Source organism: Aphidius gifuensis, linkage group LG3 (assembly GCF_014905175.1).
Source record: "Aphidius gifuensis isolate YNYX2018 linkage group LG3, ASM1490517v1, whole genome shotgun sequence".
NCBI classification, from domain to species: domain Eukaryota; kingdom Metazoa; phylum Arthropoda; class Insecta; order Hymenoptera; family Braconidae; genus Aphidius; species Aphidius gifuensis.
In genome coordinates this window covers 20,231,160-20,254,004 of record NC_057790.1, presented here as the reverse complement: position 1 = coordinate 20,254,004, position 22,845 = coordinate 20,231,160, and the positions used below count along the sequence as shown (strand labels likewise).

The following is a 22,845-nucleotide window of genomic DNA, read 5'->3' as shown; positions in this document are numbered from 1 at the left end:
GTCGTTTTTCGCTAATAACGAATAATCACAGGAATAAATAAATAAATAAATATTTTTTGGTCGTTTTATATATATTTTATATATATTTTTATTTTATATTTTATATATACAAACGACCAAAAATATTTATTTCAATAATAATTTGGAGACAAACGATTATAAATAATAATTTTATAAATGTTCAGTGTTAAAAATTTTTAGTTCATTTTATTTTCTATTTTAGTTATTATTATTTACTGCGGGGTGTCGAATTTGACTTACCGAGGACAAGAAACAGGATTGCTTTTTCTCAACATTTTCATGAGAAAATAATAATAATAACTAAAATGTAAAATAAAATAACGTAAAAATTTCAATACTGTATAGTTATAAAAGTATCATTTATAATCATCGTTCTCTAAATTACTCTTAACTATTGGTTGCAACCATATATATATTCACATAATTCAGCAATCGTGGTCTATGAATTTCTGATACTCACATCCCCTCAAGAAATAATAACTAGAGTATGAAACAAAATTATTTAATTTTCAATTTTTTTTTTTTAAACAAGGGGATTATTTCAATAAGAAAAAAAAAAAAAAGAAAATAAATTTTGCATGTTCAACTGCCTAGCGTAAAATTTAATTCTGAGAAATAACTGTTGTGGATAACAATAGGCAAATGTAAGCATGCTTTGGTATGAGTGCCGACAAATTTTACTTTATCCCTGAGAACTATGTCAAAATAAACAAACACCCCCGCTGACTTTTTGGAATGTCTGAAAATCTACATTCTTTTTTCGTGATTTCTCTTTTTTTTAAATAAATAAATTTTAAATAAATAAATTATAAATAAATAAATTTTTTAAATAAGTAATTTTTAAATACATAAAATTTAAATAAATAAATTTTTTAAATAGTTAAATTTTTTAAATAAGTAAATTTTAAATAAATAAATTTTTTAAATAAATAAATTATGTGTCTACATATATATATGTAGTCCATATACATATTTCGTGATTATATGTATAAATGCATGTATATTTTGAAATAAAATACAATATACATAGACAACCCTGTATTCTAATAAACTAAATACTATACACTGAGCCACCCATGATGTCCTATATTTTCCTTCACCGATTTTATGACTATTCTGAGTATCTATAAACACGTGTGCGGATCATATGGCCTGGTAAAACTCGACAAAGATATGTTTATGAAAAGTGTTTTCATATTATTTTAAATGTGATAGACATATTTTTAATTTAAATCCTCAGCTGATAATTAATAAATCTGAATAAAAAAAAATTCCCTTTATACCGAAAAAATATCGCCTTTTTTTCCTGTCAATGGATTAAAAAAATTGCAAAAATAAAAAACGAAAAATGAAAAAATTTGTGTTATCGTAATAAACATTACTTACCTTCTGTTAATGTGTCCAATATTGTGATGGCTGCTTTAATATGCATTTTTGCCTCATTAATTTTTGTATCCATATCACTTAATGCCATATTTAATTCCATTTTTTAATTTACTTAAGCACTTATTTATTAAAGTTTTTGTTTGAGAGAAAAAAAACACGTCTTTTCAGTAAAAAAAAAAAATTAAAACTGAAAATTTTTGAAATAGGAAATAAGAGACAACGACAAAACAACATGCAACAGCGCTTAAACCCCAAGTCCCCAACAACCTTTTTCTTTATCCTTGTATTTTTTCATTATAGGATGCCTCTGTATGTATATACATATACATCGACTTTGTTACACAGCAAGCGACTACCAAGAAAAGTGAAAAATCATTTTTGAAGTTTAACCAATATAAATTGCAACCTTGAGTGTCTGCTCTGAGGGGATGTATTTGTACATACAGATGCACACAAACACATCCCCTCAGAGCAAAAATTCCAGAACACTTCAAGGACCTTGAATCGAGATTGCAATTTAGACTTTTCAAATTTCAAAAATTATTTTTCAGTTTCCTTCTGGTTTTCTGGATAGCTGCTCACCGTGTGCACAGCTTCCAATATACCTTATCAATACACGAGTAATTAATAAATAAAAATTTTTAAAAAACTAATAGCCCATAATGAATGAAACAAATACGAAGTGCTTTAAATGTTCTGTTCCGGGATGTCTGGGAGGGAAAAGAAGATTTTTTTTACCAAACCCAGATAAAGATACTGAAAGATTTGTAAAATGGTTAAAAGTGATAGGAAACGATAAACTTCTTTCCAAAGATCCTATACGGTTGCATCGAAATGCATCGATATGTATAAAACACATAGACGAAAGATATGTAAGTGGTCGCACGCGGTCTCACACGGTTCCAACACTTGAATTAAATCAACCATGTAAGTATTTATTTACTTATAATATTATTAAAAATTCTATAATCTCAGATTACGCTTAAACTAAAGATTTATTATTAGAGAACTCAAAATTTTATTCTATTTTTTTAAATAATCAGTTATTACAAATTTTAATTTTATCGACAAAAAAATTATTTTTTTACTCAATTTTAATACATGAATTAGATAATATAATTTATATTTATGATTATTTTTTGCGGGGCGTCAGGGGACCTAGGTAAATTCAGATTCGTGGCATCCCATGGTTACCTCCTGGTAATGACTTGCAGAGGATAAGAAGTAGAGAAATCACGATAAACCTTCCCTCAGCATTTCTATGACAATATATACATATGGATATATATTTGAAAATTTTTTTGTTTCTAATTTTGCTGGTTAAAAATTATTGTTATTTATTAATTAAAATAATTTTTTTTTGTAATTAGAATATAATTTACTGCAATACATTTCAACGTTGCCTATCATTTTCTAAATATATATGGTTGTAATCAATGTTTAATAATAATGTTGAGAACCACGATTATAAATGATAATTTTAAGATATTCAGTGTTAACAATTTTTAGTTTATTTTATTTAATATTTTAGTTATTATTATTTACTGCGGGGTGTCAAATTTGAATTACCAAGGATAAGAAACAGAGAGACCACGATTGCTTTTTCGGCTTTTTCATAAAAAAATAATAATAAGTAAAATATAAAATAAAATAATTTAAAAATTTTTGAATATATTGGTTTTATTTACCATTTATCTATTAATTAATTTATTCATTTGTATATCATGAATTATAACAACAAAAATTTTTTAAATTATTTTATCTCTGTTCCTTGTCCTAGGTGAGTCAAATTCGACACCCTGCAGTAAATAATAATAACTAAAATACGAAATAAAATTATTTAATGTATGTGTTGTTGATAGAAATAAAATTTGTAAAAACTAATTATTTAAAAAAAAAAATTTAACAATTGCATGGCGCCTTCAAAAATTAATATTTTTCAATAATTTTTTTTTTGTTTTAAAAAGCAGAACGTGAGATAATTTGTACCGATTAAATGAGAATTTGTACCTCAATAATTAAAGTAGATATGCAATATGAAAAATTTTAAAATTATTTTATCTTATATGTTACTTATTATTATTATTTTCTTATGAAAAAGCTATTGTGGTCTCTCTGTTCCTTGTCCTAGGTGAGTCAAACTCGACACCCTGCAGTAAATAATAATAACTAAAATATAAAATAGACAATACGAAAATATGCAATAGTAGATATTTTACTGAATAAAAAAAAATATATTCCGGTTCATAAACAATGATAATTTGCAACAATTAAATTTGAAATAAAATTCTTTATATATATATATATATATAATATTTAAAAAAAAAATATATTCCGGTTCATAAACAATGATAATTTGCAACAATTAAATTTGAAATAAAATTCTTTATATATATATATATATATAATATTTATAATATATTATATAATATATTTTTTGTCAAAAAAATAATTAAAAAAACCACGTTCTTTCTATTTCTCGTCCTTTGCCAAACAAAACCCGACCCAAACCCGACGCCCCGCAGTAAATAATAATAACTAAAATATGAAATAAAATTATTTAATGTATGTGTTGTTGATAGAAATAAAATTTGTAAAAACTAATTATTTAAAAAAAAAATTTTTAAAAAGAAAAGGGGTGTACATATCGAAATTTATATAAAAAAATATGTACATTTTAACAAAACCTTTTTTTTCAGGTATACCTGATGTTCTTATAAACCAATATATTTCGGAGCATAGTTTAGAACAGAAAATCCGTGAAAATCCCATCAGAAATTATAGGAGGTCACGTCATTTGATTAAAAAATCAACTACAGTGCAAGAAGCTAGAGCAACGACACTTGACCATGATCGTGCACTAGATATTGACGTGTCACCCAGGATTAGTACTCCAGAAAATAACGCAACACCACCATCTATTGAAACTGGGTTAATACAAGAAATAATAATTGACTCTGCAACCACACATGAGTCAAAAATAATGGACAATATACAAATAGCACAGCCAGACGTAAATGATAATGCTGACCATGATTATGCACTGATTATTGATGCGTCACCCAGAATTAGTACTCCAGAAAATAATGCAACACCACCATCTATTGAAACTGGGTTAATACAAGAAATAATAATTGACTCTGCAACCACACATGAGTCAAAAATAATGGACAATATACAAATAGCACAGCCAGACGTAAATGATAATGCTGACCATGATTATGCACTGATTATTGATGCGTCACCCAGAATTAGTACTCCAGAAAATAATGCAACACCACCATCTATTGAAACTGGGTTTATACAAGAAATAATAATAGACTCGACAACCACATCTGAGTCCGAAATAATGGACAATATACAAATAGCACAGCCAGACGTAAATGATAATGCTGACCATGATTATGCACTGATTATTGATGCGTCACCTAGAATTAGTACTCCAGAAAATAATGCAACACCACTATGTGCTGTCAATTCACAATCATGGAGAAGTGACGTAGCAGGTGTACTGCCACCAGGCACGGTCAATGTAAAGGCTTATTCTAGAAAAAAGAAGCGTGAGTTGAAGAAAGCTGGCCAACAATTTAAGCGTAAGTAATTTTTAATAACTTAGAAGTTATTAAAAAAAAATTGTAATATATAGTAGAAAATGTGTAGATTATTATAAAATGAATAAATTTTTGTGTCTTGCCTGATAAACAATTAATATTTACACTTTTTTCTAGTTCTAACTATCTCTCTTTTATATATCTATTATTATTTTCTTATGAAAAAGCTATCGTGGTCTCTCTGTTCCTTGTCCTAGGTGAGTCAAATTCGACACCCTGCAGTAAATAATAATAACTAAAATATAAAATATTGCTAAATAAAATTCTTTATATATATATATATATATAATTGTAGCTACAATATATTATATAATATATTTTTTGTCAAAAAAATAATAAAAAAAACCACGTTCTTTCTATTTCTCGTCCTTTGCCAAACAAAACCCGACCCAAACCCGACGCCCCGCAGAAAATAATAATAACTAAAATACGAAATAAAATTATTTAATGTATGTGTTGTTCATATAAATATCTATTGTTAATTAAGGTACGACACAAAAATTTATTTATTTTATAATAATCTATAAAATTTTTATCTAATATCCTTAAAATAATTTTTTCGTCAAAATCGGGTAAAATTTTTTGAAATGCCCATTTAAAACAGAACTTGCCTGGATCAATATTAAATTTCAATTATTTTTATGATTTCAGTTCTTCAAAAATTTGGTGTTTCTCGACTTTCTCAATTGACTCGTGGGGAAAAAAAATGGTACGTATTATCTCGTGAATTAGCTCAAGCCGCCATGAAGGCTAATAAACGATGTGAAGGTGTAGTCGAGAAATTAAAACGAATCGAGAATTTATCAAAAGAATTTTCATGGACACAGATTGATCAGCTTCCAGAAACCATTAAAGAGTTTATATTTTCACAAATTAAAAATGCATCAAAAAATAAATATTCAAGACAATGGACTCCGGCTGAAAAACTATCTTTTTATGCTATAAAAAAACATAGTGCGGTTACGTATCGTCTCTTGAGTAAAATGTTTTGTATTCCAAGTGAAGAAACATTACGTAAAATTGACCTTGACATTTGCTTAGAAACAGGCCATAATCTGTCACTCTATGAAGTAATAGCTGAATTGGCTCGTTCAAAAGGCCGGAAGAGTTTATTGTGTTATTTGAATTTTGACGAAACCTTTATAACTCCTGACCTGGAGTACGATCGATCAAGTGGGACGATTTATGGCTTGGTTGATGATGGCCATAAAAGATCTTTCAGTTACGTATTGCTGCCATGTGGTTTTGTTGAAAAGTGTAATGGGGGATTGGAAATTTCCAGTATACTATTCGTTTTGTCGATCAACCTCAACTTCAAATGACATCAAGAGAACATATAGAGCCATTGTAGAAAATGCAACAAAAGTAGGCCTAGAAATAATTGGATCAGTGTGTGATGAGGCACTACAAATATAAAGGCTATGAATGAACTTAGTATTGAAACAAAACAATATAGAAACACTGAAGGAGAGTTAGATGATGAACTCATAATAACTATTGATGGTCGTGATATATATCACGTGTACGATGTTCCGCATCTCATGAAAAGTATTCGAAATAATTTATTAAATAAAATTTAAAATACAAATTAGAGGACAATGCTGAATTTGGTGAAGCTTCATGGGATCACATAGAACAAGCATTTGATATGGATAAAATGAAACCAGAAGGTCGGCGTGAACTGACCAAACTTACCGAATAGCACGTAAGACCAAGTCTCATTCCAAAAATGAAAGTAAAATATTGCACTCAAGTATTCAGCAATACTGTAGGCCAAAAAATTTATTCCTTGGGGTTTTACCAATCTGGAATTGAAGATGACTCGAATAACACCATAATAAAAATGCCTCGTGAAGCGAAGCATACTGGCAACGTTTTAATTTTTTTTAATGATCTTTTTGATAGCCTTCAGTCTCGCAAGGTATTAACCAACAGCTCAAATGGCACATGGAATTATTTTAAAAAAAATCTCAAATATAATATGCGTTTTGTAAAAAAAAAACCAAATGAACATGAACTACCACCGTGTCTTAAACATTTTCCTCTTACTATTGAAGGATTTAAAAATGTTAAAAAATGTTTGGAAAAAAAAAATATTAAGGATTTTAATGCCCGGCTCTTAAATCAAGATGCATTGGAAAATTTTTTTGCTCAAATAAAACAAATAGCATGCCGTGACGTTCGACCGTCAGCCAAAAGTTTTATTCATAGATATAAAATTCTTGTTGTAAGAAATTTTAGTAGTAAATCTCGTCATTCAAATTGTCAAAATGATGATGTACAAGACGCTAACATAAATCTTAAAAGCTTTGTAAATAATTTGCGTGCTGAAAATATATCTCGTCAAGCGAGAAATCTTGAATTCCCAGTTGGCCAGGCACTCAAGCCTCGTATGAATATCGCTATTAATATTGCCAAAATATTCAACAAAATACGAAATAAAGCTGTTCATTTGACACGTACTTGCTTAGTATGTGAAGAAAATATAAAAAAGCACATATTAACATCTGTTCATAACATGGTACCACAATTTATATATTTTTTTTCTAATTATTATGAATTAAAAAACTTTGGTAAAATACTCAAACATCAATTTAATAACACGGAATCATTTTATGCTAGCTGGCAACGATGTGATCATTTTGACGATATGAAATATTTTGTTTTTTCAATTTTTATTGATTCAGCAATTGAAAACTATCTTAAGTATATTCGATTATTGATAGCTGGTAAAATATCCAAAGAGAAATTTTCATACAGTGACGAAAAAAATAATAAAACGAAAAAAATCATCAAGTCTCGTGTTCCAACTGAGCAGATTAAAAACCCGATGGAAAAAGATGCAATCATAATATATTCAGAGCGTGCAAAGCGTTTTAAAGAGTCTGGTTACGCTAAAATTGAAGTCACAGGTGCTAATTAAGACTAGCACGAGAGCATACTATAGAAGACTTATTTTTTAATATCATTTATACCATTATTATATTGATTTATTATTAATTTTTAAAATAAAGAAAGATTTTTAAAATGTCATGAAACTTTAAAGATTATATTGTATTGTCCTTATTATTTATGAATAATTTATTTCGGTCTTAAATGTTTTTTTAATGAAAATAAAAATATATATATAGATATAATGTGTAACACAGGTATTCAAGCAACTTAAACCTGTGTTGTATACATTAGACCGAAGTCGATAATTGAAAATTTTCAACAGATAAGCTGCGCCATCTGCCAAAGGTTGATCGTAATAATATATGGGTGATAGCAACGCCAACTAGTCGGCGTATTGTTAATATTTAATGCACAAATAATTATTTATAATAAAGAGAGAGAGCAGTTACAAGACGAGTGGAAAAAACTCGAGTGCAACAACGCCAATTTTGTTGGCTTGTGAGTCTCTTAAATGGCGGCAGAGAGAAGGGGGAGAAACACACACCCCGGTCAAAGAGAGAGAAAGAAAATTATATTTATTATCTATATCTCTCTTTATATTGTTGCGACAATGCGACTATCCAACAGAACTAAAATTATTTTCGAAATGAAATATAATTTTTTAAATATTTATATTGATCAAAATGCGTCAAATTAAATAATAGTTTTATTTAATAAATTTATTTTTTTTATTTTTCTAATTAATAAATTAATATTACAGATTATTTTTAAATTTTAATTTAATTATAAATATATAACTGTATATATTTAATTTAATTATAGGTTTTTTAATAATTAAAAATATACTTTAGTCATTAGTCCAGCCTCGAATTGGTAATGATTGCAGCCATCCTCGTCCATTAACTGTAAATTGAGTTGAAAAAAAAAATACAATGAATAATAATTAATTAAAACAATTAAAATATTTTAAAGATAATAATGTTTACCTCCAGCAACTTGATTCAATTGATTTGTTTCTTCTGGACTTAATTTAAGAATTGTATTGAGAACTGGAATGAGACGACTTCGTTCATCTCCATTTTTTAATGTAACAAACTAAAAAGAAAAAAATTAAGTAAATATTAAATTATATAAATATTATAATTAATAAATTATAATACCTTTATAATAATATTTTTTAAATATTCAAAATTATCAGCATGTTGTTGACGTTCAGCACTTCTTTGTTGTCTTCTAATATCTTCTTTTAATAATTGATTCATTTGATTTAATTTTTCTGCATCTCTTTCAGCATCAGCTAATAAAATATTTAAATGTGTAACACGTTTTTCACATAATTCAAGTTCATGTCTATCAACTTTAGCTGGTAATAATTGTCCAATTGATTGTGTTATAATATCATCAGTTGAATTTAATAATTCATCAAGTGGCATTAAATTTTGTTGTAATTTTTTATGATTTAATTCAAATTTATCAATACCAAGTGTATAAGAATCAATACTTTCACTACCTTCACCATCTTCACGTTCAATTAAATACATGTCATTTTTAGTTTGTATATCTTGATAATTATCAATAATATTACAAGCTGATAATTTATCAATTTCATTTTTTAAATGTTCAATTTCATATTGATATTTTTTTTCAATTTCTTCTAATTTTTTATTATTATTATTTATTAATAATTCTTCTTTTTTTTCATAATCATGCTGTAATGTTTCAATTTTTGATAATTGTCCACGACATTGATCACGTAGTGCTAAATTATCTTGACTAAGAAATGTTAATTTTTTACCAAGTTCATGATAATTATCTTTAATATTATCACGTTCTTCTTTGACATATGATAATTCATTTGTTAATAATTTAATTGTTTCATTTAAATTATTTATTTTTTCATTTTGTTGATCATTTTGTGAATGTAAATGATTTAATTCTGTTTCAATTTCAGCTATATTATGACCATTTATATTTATTTCTTTATTTTGTATTTTTTTATTTCTAAGTACACTTTGAGCACGTAATTTATAACCTTCATATTCATTATTTAATGTTTTTATTTCATCATTACGACTTTGAAGAATATCATTTAATCTTGCTATTTCACATTTTAATATATCAATTTGTTGTAAATTTATTGTTATTTTATTATCCATTTGTTTATTTAATTTTTCATATTTAGATAAATTTAATGACAATTCTTTTTGTAATTTATCAATATTATTTTTCATTTCATCAATTGTTTGAATAAGACTATTTTTTTCATTAATAATTTGTTGATTTTCTTGACGTAAATCACATATTTCTGATTTCAAATTTTCATTTTTATCACTTATATTTGTTAATTGATTTGTTTTTGCAAAACAAGTATCACGTAATTCATTCAATTGATTTTCTAAATTTTTAATTGTTAAACGTTGTTCTTCAATTGTTAATTCTAATTTATGACAAGTTGATGATTCATCAGATAATTTTATTTTTAATGCATCAATACTTTTTTCATAATTATCAACTTCAAGTGATAATACATTGTTATTGCTTTTTTCTTGTTTTATAGCATCTAATTGAGCTGTTTTTGTTTTATTTAATTGAATTTCAATATCTAATTTATTTTTAATATCATCATAATCTTTTTCTTTTTGTTCTTTTATTAATACATCAGCACGTTTTTCTTCTTCTAATTTTTTAATTAATATTTGATTTTTTTTAATAATAAGCTTTAAATCATTTATTTCTTTTGTTTTTATATCAATATCTTGATTTAAACGTGATGTATTTTCTTTTTCTTCATAAAATGATTCTTTTAAATTTGTATTTTCTATTACTAATGTTTCTAAATTTTTTGTTAATTGTTTTTTTTCTTTTTTTTCAATTTCTATGGAATCTTGTAGCTTATCATACTCTAATTGAATTGTCTGAAAAAAATTATTAATAATTATTATATTATTAAATTTTTTTCTAATTAAATTAGTGATGAAAAAAAATTTTTAAATACCTGAAGTTTTTTAATTGTATCAGATATATGAAGTACTTTTTTTTGCATTTCATCTTTTTCATTAATTGCTTTGTTTTTTTCAATTTCTGATGATTCAAGTTTTTCAGTTAAATCTCCAACTTTTTTTTTTAACTTTACAGCAAAACCTTTTAGCTAAAAAATAATAAATAAAAATTATTAAAAAAAAAATTTCCATTAACAAATTATTTATTATTAAATATATTGATAATAAAAAATTTACTTTATTGTAGCGTTCTTCAATGTCATCTTTTGGCGTTGGCTGCTTTTATTTTTCAACAAAAAAAAAAAATATATAAATAAATAGTTATTAAATAATTGATACAAGTAAACAAACAAATATTATGAAAGCAAAAAAACACAAAAAATTACCGTTTCATTTTCAGGTGTTTCTGTCTCCATTGCTGATTGTTATATTAATTTTAAAATTAAACTTATTTTATTTAAAAAATCAATAACATCATAAACTAAATTATTTTATTGTTTATATGATTATTATAATGTATATAAAAAATTAATTTGATGACTAAGACAAGTGGTCAATCAGCTGATTATGTTTTTTTTTATTTATTTACATTTATTTATTTTTTTTTTTTTCTGTCATGAGCTCCCTCTACTCTGCCATTTTACTTTTTTAAAAAACCGCGCGAATGTCATTTTAATTTTTTTTTTTTAATTAAAAATAAATGTTAATTACATTTGAAAAAAAATTATCATTTTTTATTTATTATATTAGAAAAAAATAGAATAAAATAATTGTATATTTTTTTAATGAAATATTTATCTTTTAGAAAAATAAATTTCTTAAAGTTAAAAAATAACACTATAACATTGTCTACAATTATATTTATACATTAACAAGATAAATCAAAAACAAGTAATTAACATTATTTAACATGTAAAATTTTATGCAATATAATTATCTCATAATTACGTCGAGGCTTTTCCACTTTTTCTCATTAATGTTAAATAAGAAAAAGCTGTATTTAATATCTGCAATAACATACAAAAAAAAAAAAAAACCATTACACAATGTAATTAATAATTATTAGTGTAAATACTAATTATTAATATTATTTATTTTTTTTTTTTTAAATTACCAATTTAAATGTATCCAAAGTAATAGGAAAAAATCCCCAACCAGTTAGACAACATGGACGACAACTTCTTAATATAACAAACATAAGATCTTTTGTTAACATTCTACCTCCAGCAATGGAATTTATTGTATACCATTTTGAGTAAGATGTGCCTTTACTAATTTCACTACTAGCTATATTAACATTATTACAAGTATGTCCAAATGTAAATAATTGTAGTAAACAACCAATAAGAAATATTACAAATTTTCCACGTCTTGATGGACGAATACCTGGCTAATTATTTATTTATAAAATAATTATTAGCTTATGTTTTATTTATATATTTATTACGTACCGAAATTAATTGATATCCAACTAGACAAACAAGCAAACTAAATAACACTGTTTGAATTAAATTTATAAATGAATAAACTGATTCAAGTTGTTCAGTTAAATGAATCAATAATTGATGTTGTTTAACACATGCAGAAAATTTTTTTCTTAATAAATTAATATCAGTTATATATTTTTTATTATTATAAATTGAATTTTGTGATTTTTTAATATCATAAAGTGTTTCTAGCTTGTTATTTAATATTTCAAATTTTCCAGTTATAAATATATTATATAATGCAAGAAAATTATCGAAACAAAAATAGCCAAATGATGTGTAAAAAACACAACACATCTTTATAATAATTAAAATATTTATTTTATTAATAATTAATTAATTATTTAAAATTTAATAATCAATTTTTTTTAAATACCTCTAAGATGAAAAAAAATTCATAATATGGTGTTTTAGAAAATGGAATATTTTTTATCCACAGCGTAAATGGAAGTAGACGATCAGTTAAATTTCTTGTATTATTTTCTATAAATAACATAAACAATAATGAGTTTTTATTATTTACATATTTTTGTTTGTAATAATAAAAGCTTTATATAATTGAAAAAAAAAAAAAGTTACCAATAATTGGCTCTAGAGCATATGTTATAGCTGTTAATTGTGCCATAATTGTAAATAATACAATAAACATCATACTTTGTTTTTCACATTTTTTAATAATTTTATTTTCATAGCCACTAAATTTTCCATACCATAATTTATCTTTACCATCAATCATAAGTTGTAAATAGGCTTTTTGTTTTAGCGAAAATACACTAAATTTAATTGTAACAATTGTCCATGATAAAAGACTGATAAGAGAATAACTTGCTTCCTGTTATATACGAGTTAAATTATAAAAATATAATTATATAAAAATAAAATTTAATTATATACTTACATAAAAATCATTCCAACAGTAATATATATCCATGATAACAACAATTCCACCAATTGTTAATGCTATAACAGCATAAAAATACATTAACTTTAGTAATGTTTTTTGTTTTTCATGTTGTCCAGTACCAAAGCCCAGTAAAAATAGATAAAATTTTGTAAGTCGTATTGGAAGTGATTCACGAATTTTTTTATCCATTTTGTATTAACACATAATGCATCCAAAGATTGACATTTATCGCGTGATAGTTTTCTATTTTCTAGTAAACCTTGTATCAATAAAAATAATTGGTCACTTATATTATACGAGGGGGATATTTTATTTCTTTAAAAATATCAATAACAATTATTGTCTGACAGATATCAAATGTTGACTGACATTTTTTTTACGATAAAAGTGATATAAAAAAATAAAATTATTATTGATATTTAATGCATTAAAATAGCCACCCTCATATGCCAATCAATGTCAATCTTTAATTCTACATAAATCAGTTGATTTGAAATAAATGCTAGTGTTCAATTTTCTTTGATATAGGAGAAATATAAATTATCAAAATTATGGAAATTATACTGCTTGTTATTTCAAAAAAAAATATAACAAGATATAAGAAATATTTTTATGTGAGAAATAATTTCAGTATATTCAAGAAAACGTAGAAATAAAATTACTAGCTTCACGTTTTTTTTTTTTTTTAAATATAATGTTTAATTTAAAAAAAAAAGAAACTTTATTATCAGTGATAACGTAAATACATTGATAAAATAAATAGTGTTTCTTCAATTTTTATCTCAGCACCACTTAATACTTTAATTTTTGTATTAACTCTTTCGACTTCTTCATATTCAACTGTAGTCATCATTTCATCAATCTAAAAATAAATTAACAAATAGAAATAATTAATAAATTATCCATAATATAATTTTAATATTATTAATAAATAAAAATAATAATAATAACCTCATTAATTTGTTCATCACCAGCTCCACTTGCTTTTAAATTATTTTTAATAACTTGCATTCTCAAATATTTATCAGTAACACGTTTATTAACAGTTGCTTCATGTGTTCTTCTTTGTGACATGTTATAAATAGCTTGATAACAATATTCCATTTGCATTTTAACAACATTATTTTTATTAACATAAAATAAATAATGTGATGAAGTTGCTAATGCTGCTGCTGTTTCTTTAATTTCTTCCATTTGTATATAATTTTCTTTTAATAATGCAAATGTTAATCTTTTAGCATCTTTTGGATCAACAAGCATCATTGATTGAATTTTTTCAATTTGTATATGTGGATTAATTAATACAATACTAAATAATCTTGCAGCTTTTGATCCAAATCTTTCCATAATAATATTAGTTAATGTTGCATCAGCTAATTGAGAAAATGCTTCTTGTATATTTATACTATATTGTCCACCAGATGATTCACCAACTCTTCTTATTATATTTTGTGTATCATTATTATAAGAAAAATCTTCACCAATAATACGAAGATATTGATCAACATAACTACATAATTGTGGATTACCTGAATTTTTTTTAACTTGTTCACGTATTTCAGTTAGTGGTACTGGATTTAATGAATCAGACCAACCAGCTGTTCTTTGATATGATAAAATAAGTAATTGTCGCATTAAATCACCAGCAAGTTCATCAATTTGATCATTCACCATATTAACAACAAGTTGATCTCTAAAATTAATTATCATATAATTAAATATAAATTAAATTATAACAAGAGGTTTATTAATATAATATACCTGGTATCTTGAATAAATCTATCAAAATTAACTCGCCAATAAACACCCTTATCACCAGCATCAGCTTCTTCACCTCGTGCTAATTTTGGAAATGCAGGTAACTCTAATTTTGGCATACTGTAATCAGGTTTTTCACCAGCACAAATTCCTTTCTCATCAGAAGCTGTACATCTCATGATGTATTCATTTTTTGTTAATAATTCAAATTGTTTTACTAAATCAGGAAAAGCTGGCTCTTCATTTGCTGAAAAACAAAAACAATGAGAGTTTATTGTTTCTTGCTTTTTAATTATTTCAATTTTATATTAGCTTACTTCTTACGAAAATTCTCTCATGAGTTTTTATAATAACTTTAGATGCTAATTCATATCCTTGTTTTAATATCTCTTCAAGCATTATTTCAGCTTCATCACCAGTATTTGATTTAACCATATGTATAAATCTATAAATAATATTTCGAATATTAAATAATTATTTATAATTATTATGATAATTTTTATAATTACAATACCTCGAGTAACGAAGCATCATTATAATTGCGCCACTGTTTAATGTGTACATTGTACCTTTTGGTTTTTTTTCATGAAAAACAATTCCAAATTTAATTAAAACACATAGTGATTTTTTTACCTTGAAAAAAAATACATATAAATAAATTATTAAAATTAATTTTTAAATAATTAAAATTTTTTAAATAAATGAAAAATTAATTTACCTGTGATAATGGAAGTTTTGTAAGAACAACAAGAAAACGTAAATCTTGACTTCCATAATTAAACAATGTATCACCTACTTGTTTAACAACATCACCAAAATGTTCTTTTAAAATTGAAGAACAAAGTTTACCCTCGTATGTTGTCATTGTTTATCAATTGAAATAGGTATATTAATAATTTTTTATTAATTTATATTTAATAATTGTCAACAATTGTCAATCAACAACAAACCCATGTGACAATTTTGTTTTATTTTTAGGTTATGTTTTTTAATATGACACTAATATGACGTTGAGAAAAACAAAACAATAACAATATTTTTATTGTTAAATTACAACAATAATATTTGTTTAAATAATATGAAGGTTTTTGAAATATGTTAAATAAACAAATTATATTTGTTTTTTTGATTTTTTTTTTTAAAAGATATAAACAGTCGATAATGTAAATCTTTTTTTTTTCTTTTTAAAATGCCGGTTCACACACCGGTTCAGCTGATCAGCGAGAGAGGACTAATCAGCTCTCTTTCTCTCTCGGTCTTGTCTCTTTTTGTTGAAATAAAATGGCAGTTTTATGGTTTCGTTCATTCAGCACGTACAACTATTTTTGATAATTTAATTAATTTTAAAATTAATAAATAAACAATAAAGTTATACATAAATTAACAAACAAAATTAATTTTATTGTTTTATCGTGATATTTATTCATTTATAAATATTCAAAAATAAAAAAGTGAATATCAAATAGAATAGAAAAAAAAAAAACAATTAGTATGATATAAAAAAAAAAAAAAAACCAGTTCTGCCAAAATTTTTTTATTAAAAACATTGTGAAACATTTTTTATTTTTTTTTTTTTTTTATAAAAAGTTTTTTATAAAAAAGTGATAATTTTAATTAAAAAACAACATGATTGAATAAGTCAACAATTAACCAGGTATGTAAATAAATAAAAATAATATTATTCTTTTAAAATGTTTGTTATTATTAATTGACTTTATTTATTTTTATATTAATGTCAAGTTGTATTAATTTTAGTGATGGAATTTTGTGAGGTTGTGACTGATGTAAATAATTAAAATCAAAAGTGCAATACATCTTGAAATATTTTTAATAAAAAAAAAAAAAAAAAAAAAAAAGAAATGGCACCAAGAAAAGCTGATGACTGTCATATTAATAAACGTGTTGCTGCTGCTGGATGTCGTTTACCAACAATTTTACCAGCTGGTGAAATTTTAACAGATATTACTAAAAAAGAATGGATTTTAGGTTCTCGTCTTGGCAGTGGTGGTTTTGGTGATATTTATTTAGGTAATATAAATAACTTAAATTTATTTTTAAAACAATTTTATAAACTTGTTTATTAATTGATTATTTTATTCCTCAGCTTCTGATGACACGACCAAACCAGTTGGTCAAAATGCCAAATATGTGATAAAAATTGAGCCACATGAAAATGGACCTCTTTTTGTTGAAATGAATTTTTATATAAGATGTGCCAGACAACACATGAGTAAGTTGAATAACAATAATAATTAAAAAACAAGAACAAGATAGCTTGAAGGATATAATCACTGAGCGTAAATTTCATTTAATTTTTCTTTATTTCTTTTAGTTAAAAATTGGTGTGATGCACAAAGAAAAACAAGAATTGGTATACCAACATATGAAGGATCAGGTTCACATGTTTATCAAAAAGAAAGATTTAGATTTTTGGTTATACCACGTTATGGTATTGATGTTGGTAAAATTTTTGAATCACGTGGACGTAAATTATCAACAAAATTTGTCAATAGTTTGGCTATTCAAATGGTAAGTTGTTATTATTAAAATAATTAATTAAATAACTAACCTAGGTCAAGATAATTAATCAATAAAGATAAAAATAATTCTCAGGAATGAAAAAACTAACTTGGTCCACTGAAGAATTAAAAAAAAATATATATATATTTATCTAAAAAATAATAACAAAGCATGTATTGTTAAATTAATAAATGAAATTTTTATTTTTAGCTTGATGCTTTAGAGTATATACATAGTCGTGGTTATGCACATTCAGATGTAAAAGGTTCCAATATTATTCTTGATATTGATCAACAAAAAACAACAAATCCACGTGCAAATTTAGTTGATTATGGTTTAGCTTATCGTTTTAAAACATCAGCTGGTTTACATAAGCCATTTGTTCATGATGAAAGAAGAGCACATGAGGGTACATTAGAATTTACATCACGTGATGCACATCATGGTACACATTCAAGACGTGGTGATATAGAAACATTGGGTTATAATATATTACAATGGATGTGTGGAAAATTACCATGGGAACAAAAAAATGGTGGTATGGCACCATCAAGTAATCCAGATGATATACATATGAAAAAAGAACATTATTTATCTGATATATCATTATTAATGAAAGAATGTTTTTTAGAACAAAAAAAAAAACCACCATTATCAATTATTGAATATTTTAAACATATTGTATCACTTAATTTTGAATCAAAACCAAATTATAATTATTTAAGAAATTTATTTATACGTAATGGAAAAATTGAAAAAACATTTATGACAAGAAAAAGAGTTGCTGATGAAAATATAATATATCCAATGCCAATTAAAAAACCTAATTTACGTGATAGAACAACAAAATTAAATTTACAATTAAGAGATAGAAAACCATGTAAACCATTAAATATTGAAGGACGTGTTACAAGAACACAAACAATTGATGAAACTGAAAAATTTTGTTGGGAAGAAGTATTAGCTGGACATCCTGATAAATTAGCTAAAATAAGTGCACAACCAATTTATACAGATGTTGATACACTTACACCACCACCATCACCACCACCATCACTATCATTTTCATCATCAACAACACCATCAAGACCTACATATGCTATGGTACAAATTATTAAAAAAATTAAAGAACGTCAAACTAATGGTTATAAACCTAAATCAAAATCATACGAGTAAGTTTTTTTTTTTTTGTTTTTGCTTTGAATAATTTATATTTTTTATACATGATTTATTAATTAATATATTTTTATTATTTTAGAGATTCAAAACCTAAATGGATGACACCAGCAATGGAAGAAATTTCTCGTCTTAAAAAAAAATTACAAACAATACCAACAACTAAAAAAATTACATTTTCACCGCGTTTGACAAGATCTCGTGTTGCAAATAATAATAAAATTAAAAAAAAATCCATTAGTAATAATAAAGGTAAATAATTTATTTTAAAAATAGAGCTGATTTTTTTTTTTTTATTATGAATTTTTTAAAATAAAAAAATTATGCTTTTTATTATTTTCATTTGTATATAATTATCATTGCTATTTTTATAAAATCATTTAATAATGATACGGTATTAAAATTAATTTTAACAATCAAGTATTATCGAAAATTTGATCATTTAAAACTTCCAAAGGCTGAAATTAATTTTTTAGTCTTGTCAATATTTTTTTTTTAATAAGACTGCTCATTTTTTTTTTTTTTTTGTCAGGCATTTATCAATTATCATCATCAATGTTGTCTCGTAATTTTTTAATATTAAATCTATAATTAATAATTTTCTTTGGTCAATTAGATCAATGAAAATTAAATTATCCTAATGATAAAAAAAAAAAAATTACAAAAGTAATGATACAAATATCAAGTAATAATTATTAAGAAAAATCGATAATAGTCAAAACATTTATAAACATTTGTGATCTAATTATTTAAATATTAAGATGAAAAAAAAAAAAAAAAAAAACATTGTAAAATTAAGAATAACTCATATTTTTTTTTTTTAGTAATTATTTATTATTTTTTTAAAAAAAGGCTTATTATTTTTAAATGTGTTAAAAAAAGTAAAGTAATTTTTTTTTTGACGACTATACACATATGTGAACAAAACTTGTGTTAATAATTTTTATACGATTTTTTTTTTTTTTATTAAATGTTATTTCATTAATTTACAATCATAAAAGTCATGAATTTTTTTTCTTTTTTTTTATAAACAATTTAATGATATTATCCATTCTAGTTGATGAATAAAAATAATAATTTATTTAAACAAAAAAAAATATATATATATATTTGAGTTTAACTATAGATAACTAACACAGTTATGCTCAAAATTATTTTCCAAGAATAAAATATTCCCAATTACTGTGGATCGTATATAAATGCGTTTGATACTTAAACATTAGTCCATTGCATAAATATAACTGTGCTAAATTTTTCAACTAAATTTCTCAACATTTTCATGAAAAATAAATTTAGTTACATTGTCATTTGTGTAAATATATCTATTAAAATAAATCATAAACATTTGAAAAATAAAAAAAAACATATAAACAAATATTTAATTTATAAATTTTTTATTTAAAAATTTTAATAATTATCAATAATAATTGAGGTCATTAAAACTAACTTGAATATTATAAAAAATTCTAAAGGATAACAAAAAAAATATATCTCATACTTTTAGTTAATTTATTATTAACAATAAAAGATGAAAATAAATTTTTAAATTAATTTAAAACTAAAATTATCCTTTTGTTTTGGATAAAAAAAATTAATTAAATTATTTAACAATTAATGATAAATTATTATTTAATATTATTGTTTACAATAATATTTTTTAAATAAAAATTTAAGATGCTGTATGATGACTCGGTTAACATCTTCGTGCATCTTCGGAATAACTTTGAATATATAAAATGTGTATGTGGTGTTGAGAAAAATAAAAAAAAAAAAAAAAATACCTTCTGAAAGCTTGCCGAGCACATTTTTTTTAGTCCGTTCCGCGCGTCCGTTCCACCAACATCTCGGTTGCATCTTAATTGTTTTTTTTTTTTTTTTTAATCCGTTATATCAAAAATTAAATAATAATGTAAATTATATTAATAAAAGTGTATAATAATTATTTAATGCAATGTGATTAAGTTTATTAAGTGTAAAAAAAACTTGTTAAAATTTAGTGAGCATTTTGACAAAAAATAAAATAAAAAAAAAAAGTGTTTTAACCTGTCAAAAAAGAAAAAAACAATGGGGAGCAGTGAGATGACTGGTGGTGTGGATTCAGACGGATCTGTCAGTTGGGAAGATTTTTTTGGTAAGTAAACAGATAAAAAATAATAATTAAATAAATGTAAAACAATTTACTAATTGAGTTAAAAATAGCATCTGTATGAATGGAAGAGAAATGTTTCGGAGAAAGGGCTTACTCATTTTTTTTTTTTTCTCATTTTAAATTCTCGTTGAAAGAAAGAATAAAAATAAAAACATTATAAATAAGGGCAGGAGATATATAAAAATCTGCCGGATGTAATGCAATCGGGTAAAATTCAGATGAAGATATTTGCGTAGGTTTTCATACATCCATTTTTTGATAAGTTTTTTTTTTCAATTTTAATTATTAGAGATATATATAAAGTTTGTTGACCTTTTTAAAAATATCCTTTTAAAATACAGAATTAAAGATATTAAATCAACAAACTTATATAGGTACTTGAATTTTTATATATTTTATAGTAAATTATTTTTAATTAAAGTAACATAATGCGCTAATTAATAAAAATGATTTATAAATTATTAAATAAACAAAAGTCTACTAATTATTTAGAATTTTATCTCAAAATTTACACCAATTTATTATAAACAAAAATAATAATTTTACTCATTTTATTTAAAAATAAAATTAACAATTATTTCTATATATTTTGTTGAACTAAGAATAATAATATAAACTATAAAAAATCCAGCATGACAATACAAGCGTTCATAAATCACTCACAACTAAATATAACTTCAACAATTTGATAAAGTATTTAAAAAAAAAAAAAAAAAAAATAGGTCAATAAGTAAAACGATTTATCAAAAAGAAACAAACAAAAAATAAGCTACAATTTATTTCAATTAGATTCTAAAGATTCAATTTGACAATTTGACAGAATTCAAGTAATTTATGTTAGTGTCAACCTGTATCACCATCATCATCATCATGATTATTTTCCGGTGCATCTAAAATATCCTCAACTAAAACAATCCAAACAAGAAATACCAATTTAAAAAATAATATTATTTCCATTGACTATATTTTCCTCTTCATCATCATCATCATCTTCTTGCAGCATGGTATCAAATTGATCATGTACTTCCCACGCGTGTGTAAATGTCTCCATCAATATACACATCTAAAACCCCATACACACATGTTTTAATAAAAAAAAAGTTCATATATTAAAACAAAAAAAAAAAAAATGAATAAAGAAAGTCATATCGTCAAATGCAACAACAACAACAACGACAAGTTCTAATTTCATGTGTTCAAGTATTCCACCACAAAGACACTTGAAAAAATTAAAATATAAATACATAATATAATTTATTATTCAATGTCTCAAGTTCTACATAAAAATATACATGGTATAAAAAAAAAAAAAAAGTAGCATTAAGATTATATACCAATAGAAATCTTATTAATTTTTTTTTTTTTTTAAATAAATTTCTACACGAAAACTAAGATAAAAAGATTTTTTCTTTTAAATAAAAAATAAATATTGTAAGAAGGAGTTTTGTATATATAAAGAGGTCTTTTATATTAAGTGAGACTCGCCCATGTACAACATATGTACAATTTAATATATATATATATATGCACATAAAAAAAAAAAAAAATAATAATTTTATGTATGTACCATCAATACTGAGAAGTTTATTGTGTATGTATTAATTCATGGTACAACGACAACGGACACTGGCCAGACATATTTCCTGATAATGAATATTAGGCATAATAGTTTTTGTTGTTTAAATAATAATAAATAGCTCATAAATAAGACACACGTGCTACATGAGTATATGTATATTAGAAAACAGTAGGTAATCAGTTGCAAGTATAAACAAAAAAAAATTAAATTATATATTTTCAGTGTGAGCAACAATAACATTTACTTGTCATTGTTATATGAGTTGTATATTTAAATATTGTTTTTTTTTTCTTTAATGTTTTTCCATTATTATATTTATTTTTATTATTATTTGTTGAATAGGTATTTTAGTTGTTAACA

At 24.0% G+C, this 22,845-nt stretch overlaps 5 protein-coding genes across 7 annotated transcripts in view; 2 read left to right on the top strand and 3 right to left on the bottom strand.

Annotated features, from left to right (window-relative positions):
- Positions 1 to 22,845, top strand: part of LOC122852634 (putative uncharacterized protein DDB_G0282133) — a 47,811-nt gene that overhangs the window by 14,370 nt on the left and 10,596 nt on the right. Inside the window, exon 1 of one of the 2 annotated variants that reach the window (XM_044152532.1) lies at positions 20,570 to 20,888. The exons of the other annotated variant lie outside the window; for it this stretch is intronic. Coding sequence (XP_044008467.1) covers positions 20,822 to 20,888 — 67 coding nt within the window. The 5' untranslated portion in view covers positions 20,570 to 20,821. Of the gene's footprint in view, positions 1 to 20,569; positions 20,889 to 22,845 lie in introns of those variants that run through there. 2 annotated transcript variants of the gene reach the window in all.
- Positions 8,609 to 11,439, bottom strand: LOC122852639 (GRIP and coiled-coil domain-containing protein 2). Of its 2 annotated transcripts, none has more exons than XM_044152548.1 (6): positions 11,299 to 11,439; positions 11,150 to 11,188; positions 10,909 to 11,061; positions 9,074 to 10,828; positions 8,900 to 9,008; positions 8,609 to 8,816 (listed from the first exon to the last, which is right to left on the bottom strand). In XM_044152548.1, the coding sequence occupies exons 1-6, from the start codon at positions 11,326 to 11,328 to the stop codon at positions 8,761 to 8,763; spliced, it is 2,142 nt and encodes a 713-aa protein (XP_044008483.1). In that variant the 5' UTR covers positions 11,329 to 11,439; the 3' UTR covers positions 8,609 to 8,760. The 2 variants fall into 2 exon arrangements, with proteins under 2 accessions (XP_044008483.1, XP_044008482.1); XM_044152547.1 differs by having other exon boundaries at positions 8,734 to 8,816; positions 11,150 to 11,191; positions 11,299 to 11,414.
- On the bottom strand, positions 11,828 to 13,555 carry LOC122852643 (odorant receptor 4-like). The gene is made up of 6 exons (XM_044152553.1): positions 13,298 to 13,555; positions 12,979 to 13,231; positions 12,776 to 12,882; positions 12,364 to 12,696; positions 12,027 to 12,302; positions 11,828 to 11,919 (listed from the first exon to the last, which is right to left on the bottom strand). The coding sequence occupies exons 1-6, from the start codon at positions 13,490 to 13,492 to the stop codon at positions 11,857 to 11,859; spliced, it is 1,227 nt and encodes a 408-aa protein (XP_044008488.1). The 5' UTR covers positions 13,493 to 13,555; the 3' UTR covers positions 11,828 to 11,856.
- LOC122852641 (DNA-directed RNA polymerase III subunit RPC3) lies at positions 14,031 to 16,036 on the bottom strand. Its single transcript, XM_044152551.1, has 6 exons — positions 15,780 to 16,036; positions 15,576 to 15,694; positions 15,379 to 15,506; positions 15,065 to 15,308; positions 14,255 to 14,996; positions 14,031 to 14,165 (listed from the first exon to the last, which is right to left on the bottom strand). Exons 1-6 carry the CDS (start codon positions 15,924 to 15,926, stop codon positions 14,031 to 14,033), a joined length of 1,515 nt encoding a protein of 504 aa, XP_044008486.1. The 5' UTR covers positions 15,927 to 16,036.
- Positions 16,377 to 20,021, top strand: LOC122852640 (serine/threonine-protein kinase VRK1-like). Its single transcript, XM_044152550.1, has 6 exons — positions 16,377 to 16,715; positions 16,817 to 17,089; positions 17,166 to 17,291; positions 17,394 to 17,590; positions 17,792 to 18,753; positions 18,840 to 20,021. The coding sequence occupies exons 2-6, from the start codon at positions 16,921 to 16,923 to the stop codon at positions 19,015 to 19,017; spliced, it is 1,632 nt and encodes a 543-aa protein (XP_044008485.1). The 5' UTR covers positions 16,377 to 16,715; positions 16,817 to 16,920; the 3' UTR covers positions 19,018 to 20,021.

Bases quoted from the DNA above. Each gene is read 5' to 3' on its own strand.
- LOC122852643 (XM_044152553.1), bottom strand. From the start codon at position 13,492: ATGGATAAAAAAATTCGTGAATCACTTCCAATACGACTTACAAAATTT. The intron at 12,883-12,978 runs GTAACTTTTTTT...TGTTATTTATAG, and splicing joins TGCTCTAGAGCCAATTATTG to AAAATAATACAAGAAATTTA. The intron at 12,697-12,775 runs GTATTTAAAAAA...ATTATTATAAAG, and splicing joins AATTTTTTTTCATCTTAGAG to ATGTGTTGTGTTTTTTACAC.
- LOC122852641 (XM_044152551.1), bottom strand. From the start codon at position 15,926: ATGACAACATACGAGGGTAAACTTTGTTCTTCAATTTTAAAAGAACAT. The intron at 15,507-15,575 runs GTATTGTAATTA...TATTATTTATAG, and splicing joins ATGATGCTTCGTTACTCGAG to ATTTATACATATGGTTAAAT. The intron at 15,309-15,378 runs GTAAGCTAATAT...TTTGTTTTTCAG, and splicing joins TGAGAGAATTTTCGTAAGAA to CAAATGAAGAGCCAGCTTTT.
- LOC122852640 (XM_044152550.1), top strand. From the start codon at position 16,921: ATGGCACCAAGAAAAGCTGATGACTGTCATATTAATAAACGTGTTGCT. The intron at 17,090-17,165 runs GTAATATAAATA...TTTATTCCTCAG, and splicing joins TTTTGGTGATATTTATTTAG to CTTCTGATGACACGACCAAA. The intron at 17,292-17,393 runs GTAAGTTGAATA...TATTTCTTTTAG, and splicing joins ATGTGCCAGACAACACATGA to TTAAAAATTGGTGTGATGCA.
- LOC122852639 (XM_044152547.1), bottom strand. From the start codon at position 11,328: ATGGAGACAGAAACACCTGAAAATGAAACG. The intron at 11,062-11,149 runs GTAAATTTTTTA...ATTATTTTTTAG, and splicing joins TTGAAGAACGCTACAATAAA to CTAAAAGGTTTTGCTGTAAA. The intron at 8,817-8,899 runs GTAAACATTATT...CTCAATTTACAG, and splicing joins ATTGAATCAAGTTGCTGGAG to TTAATGGACGAGGATGGCTG.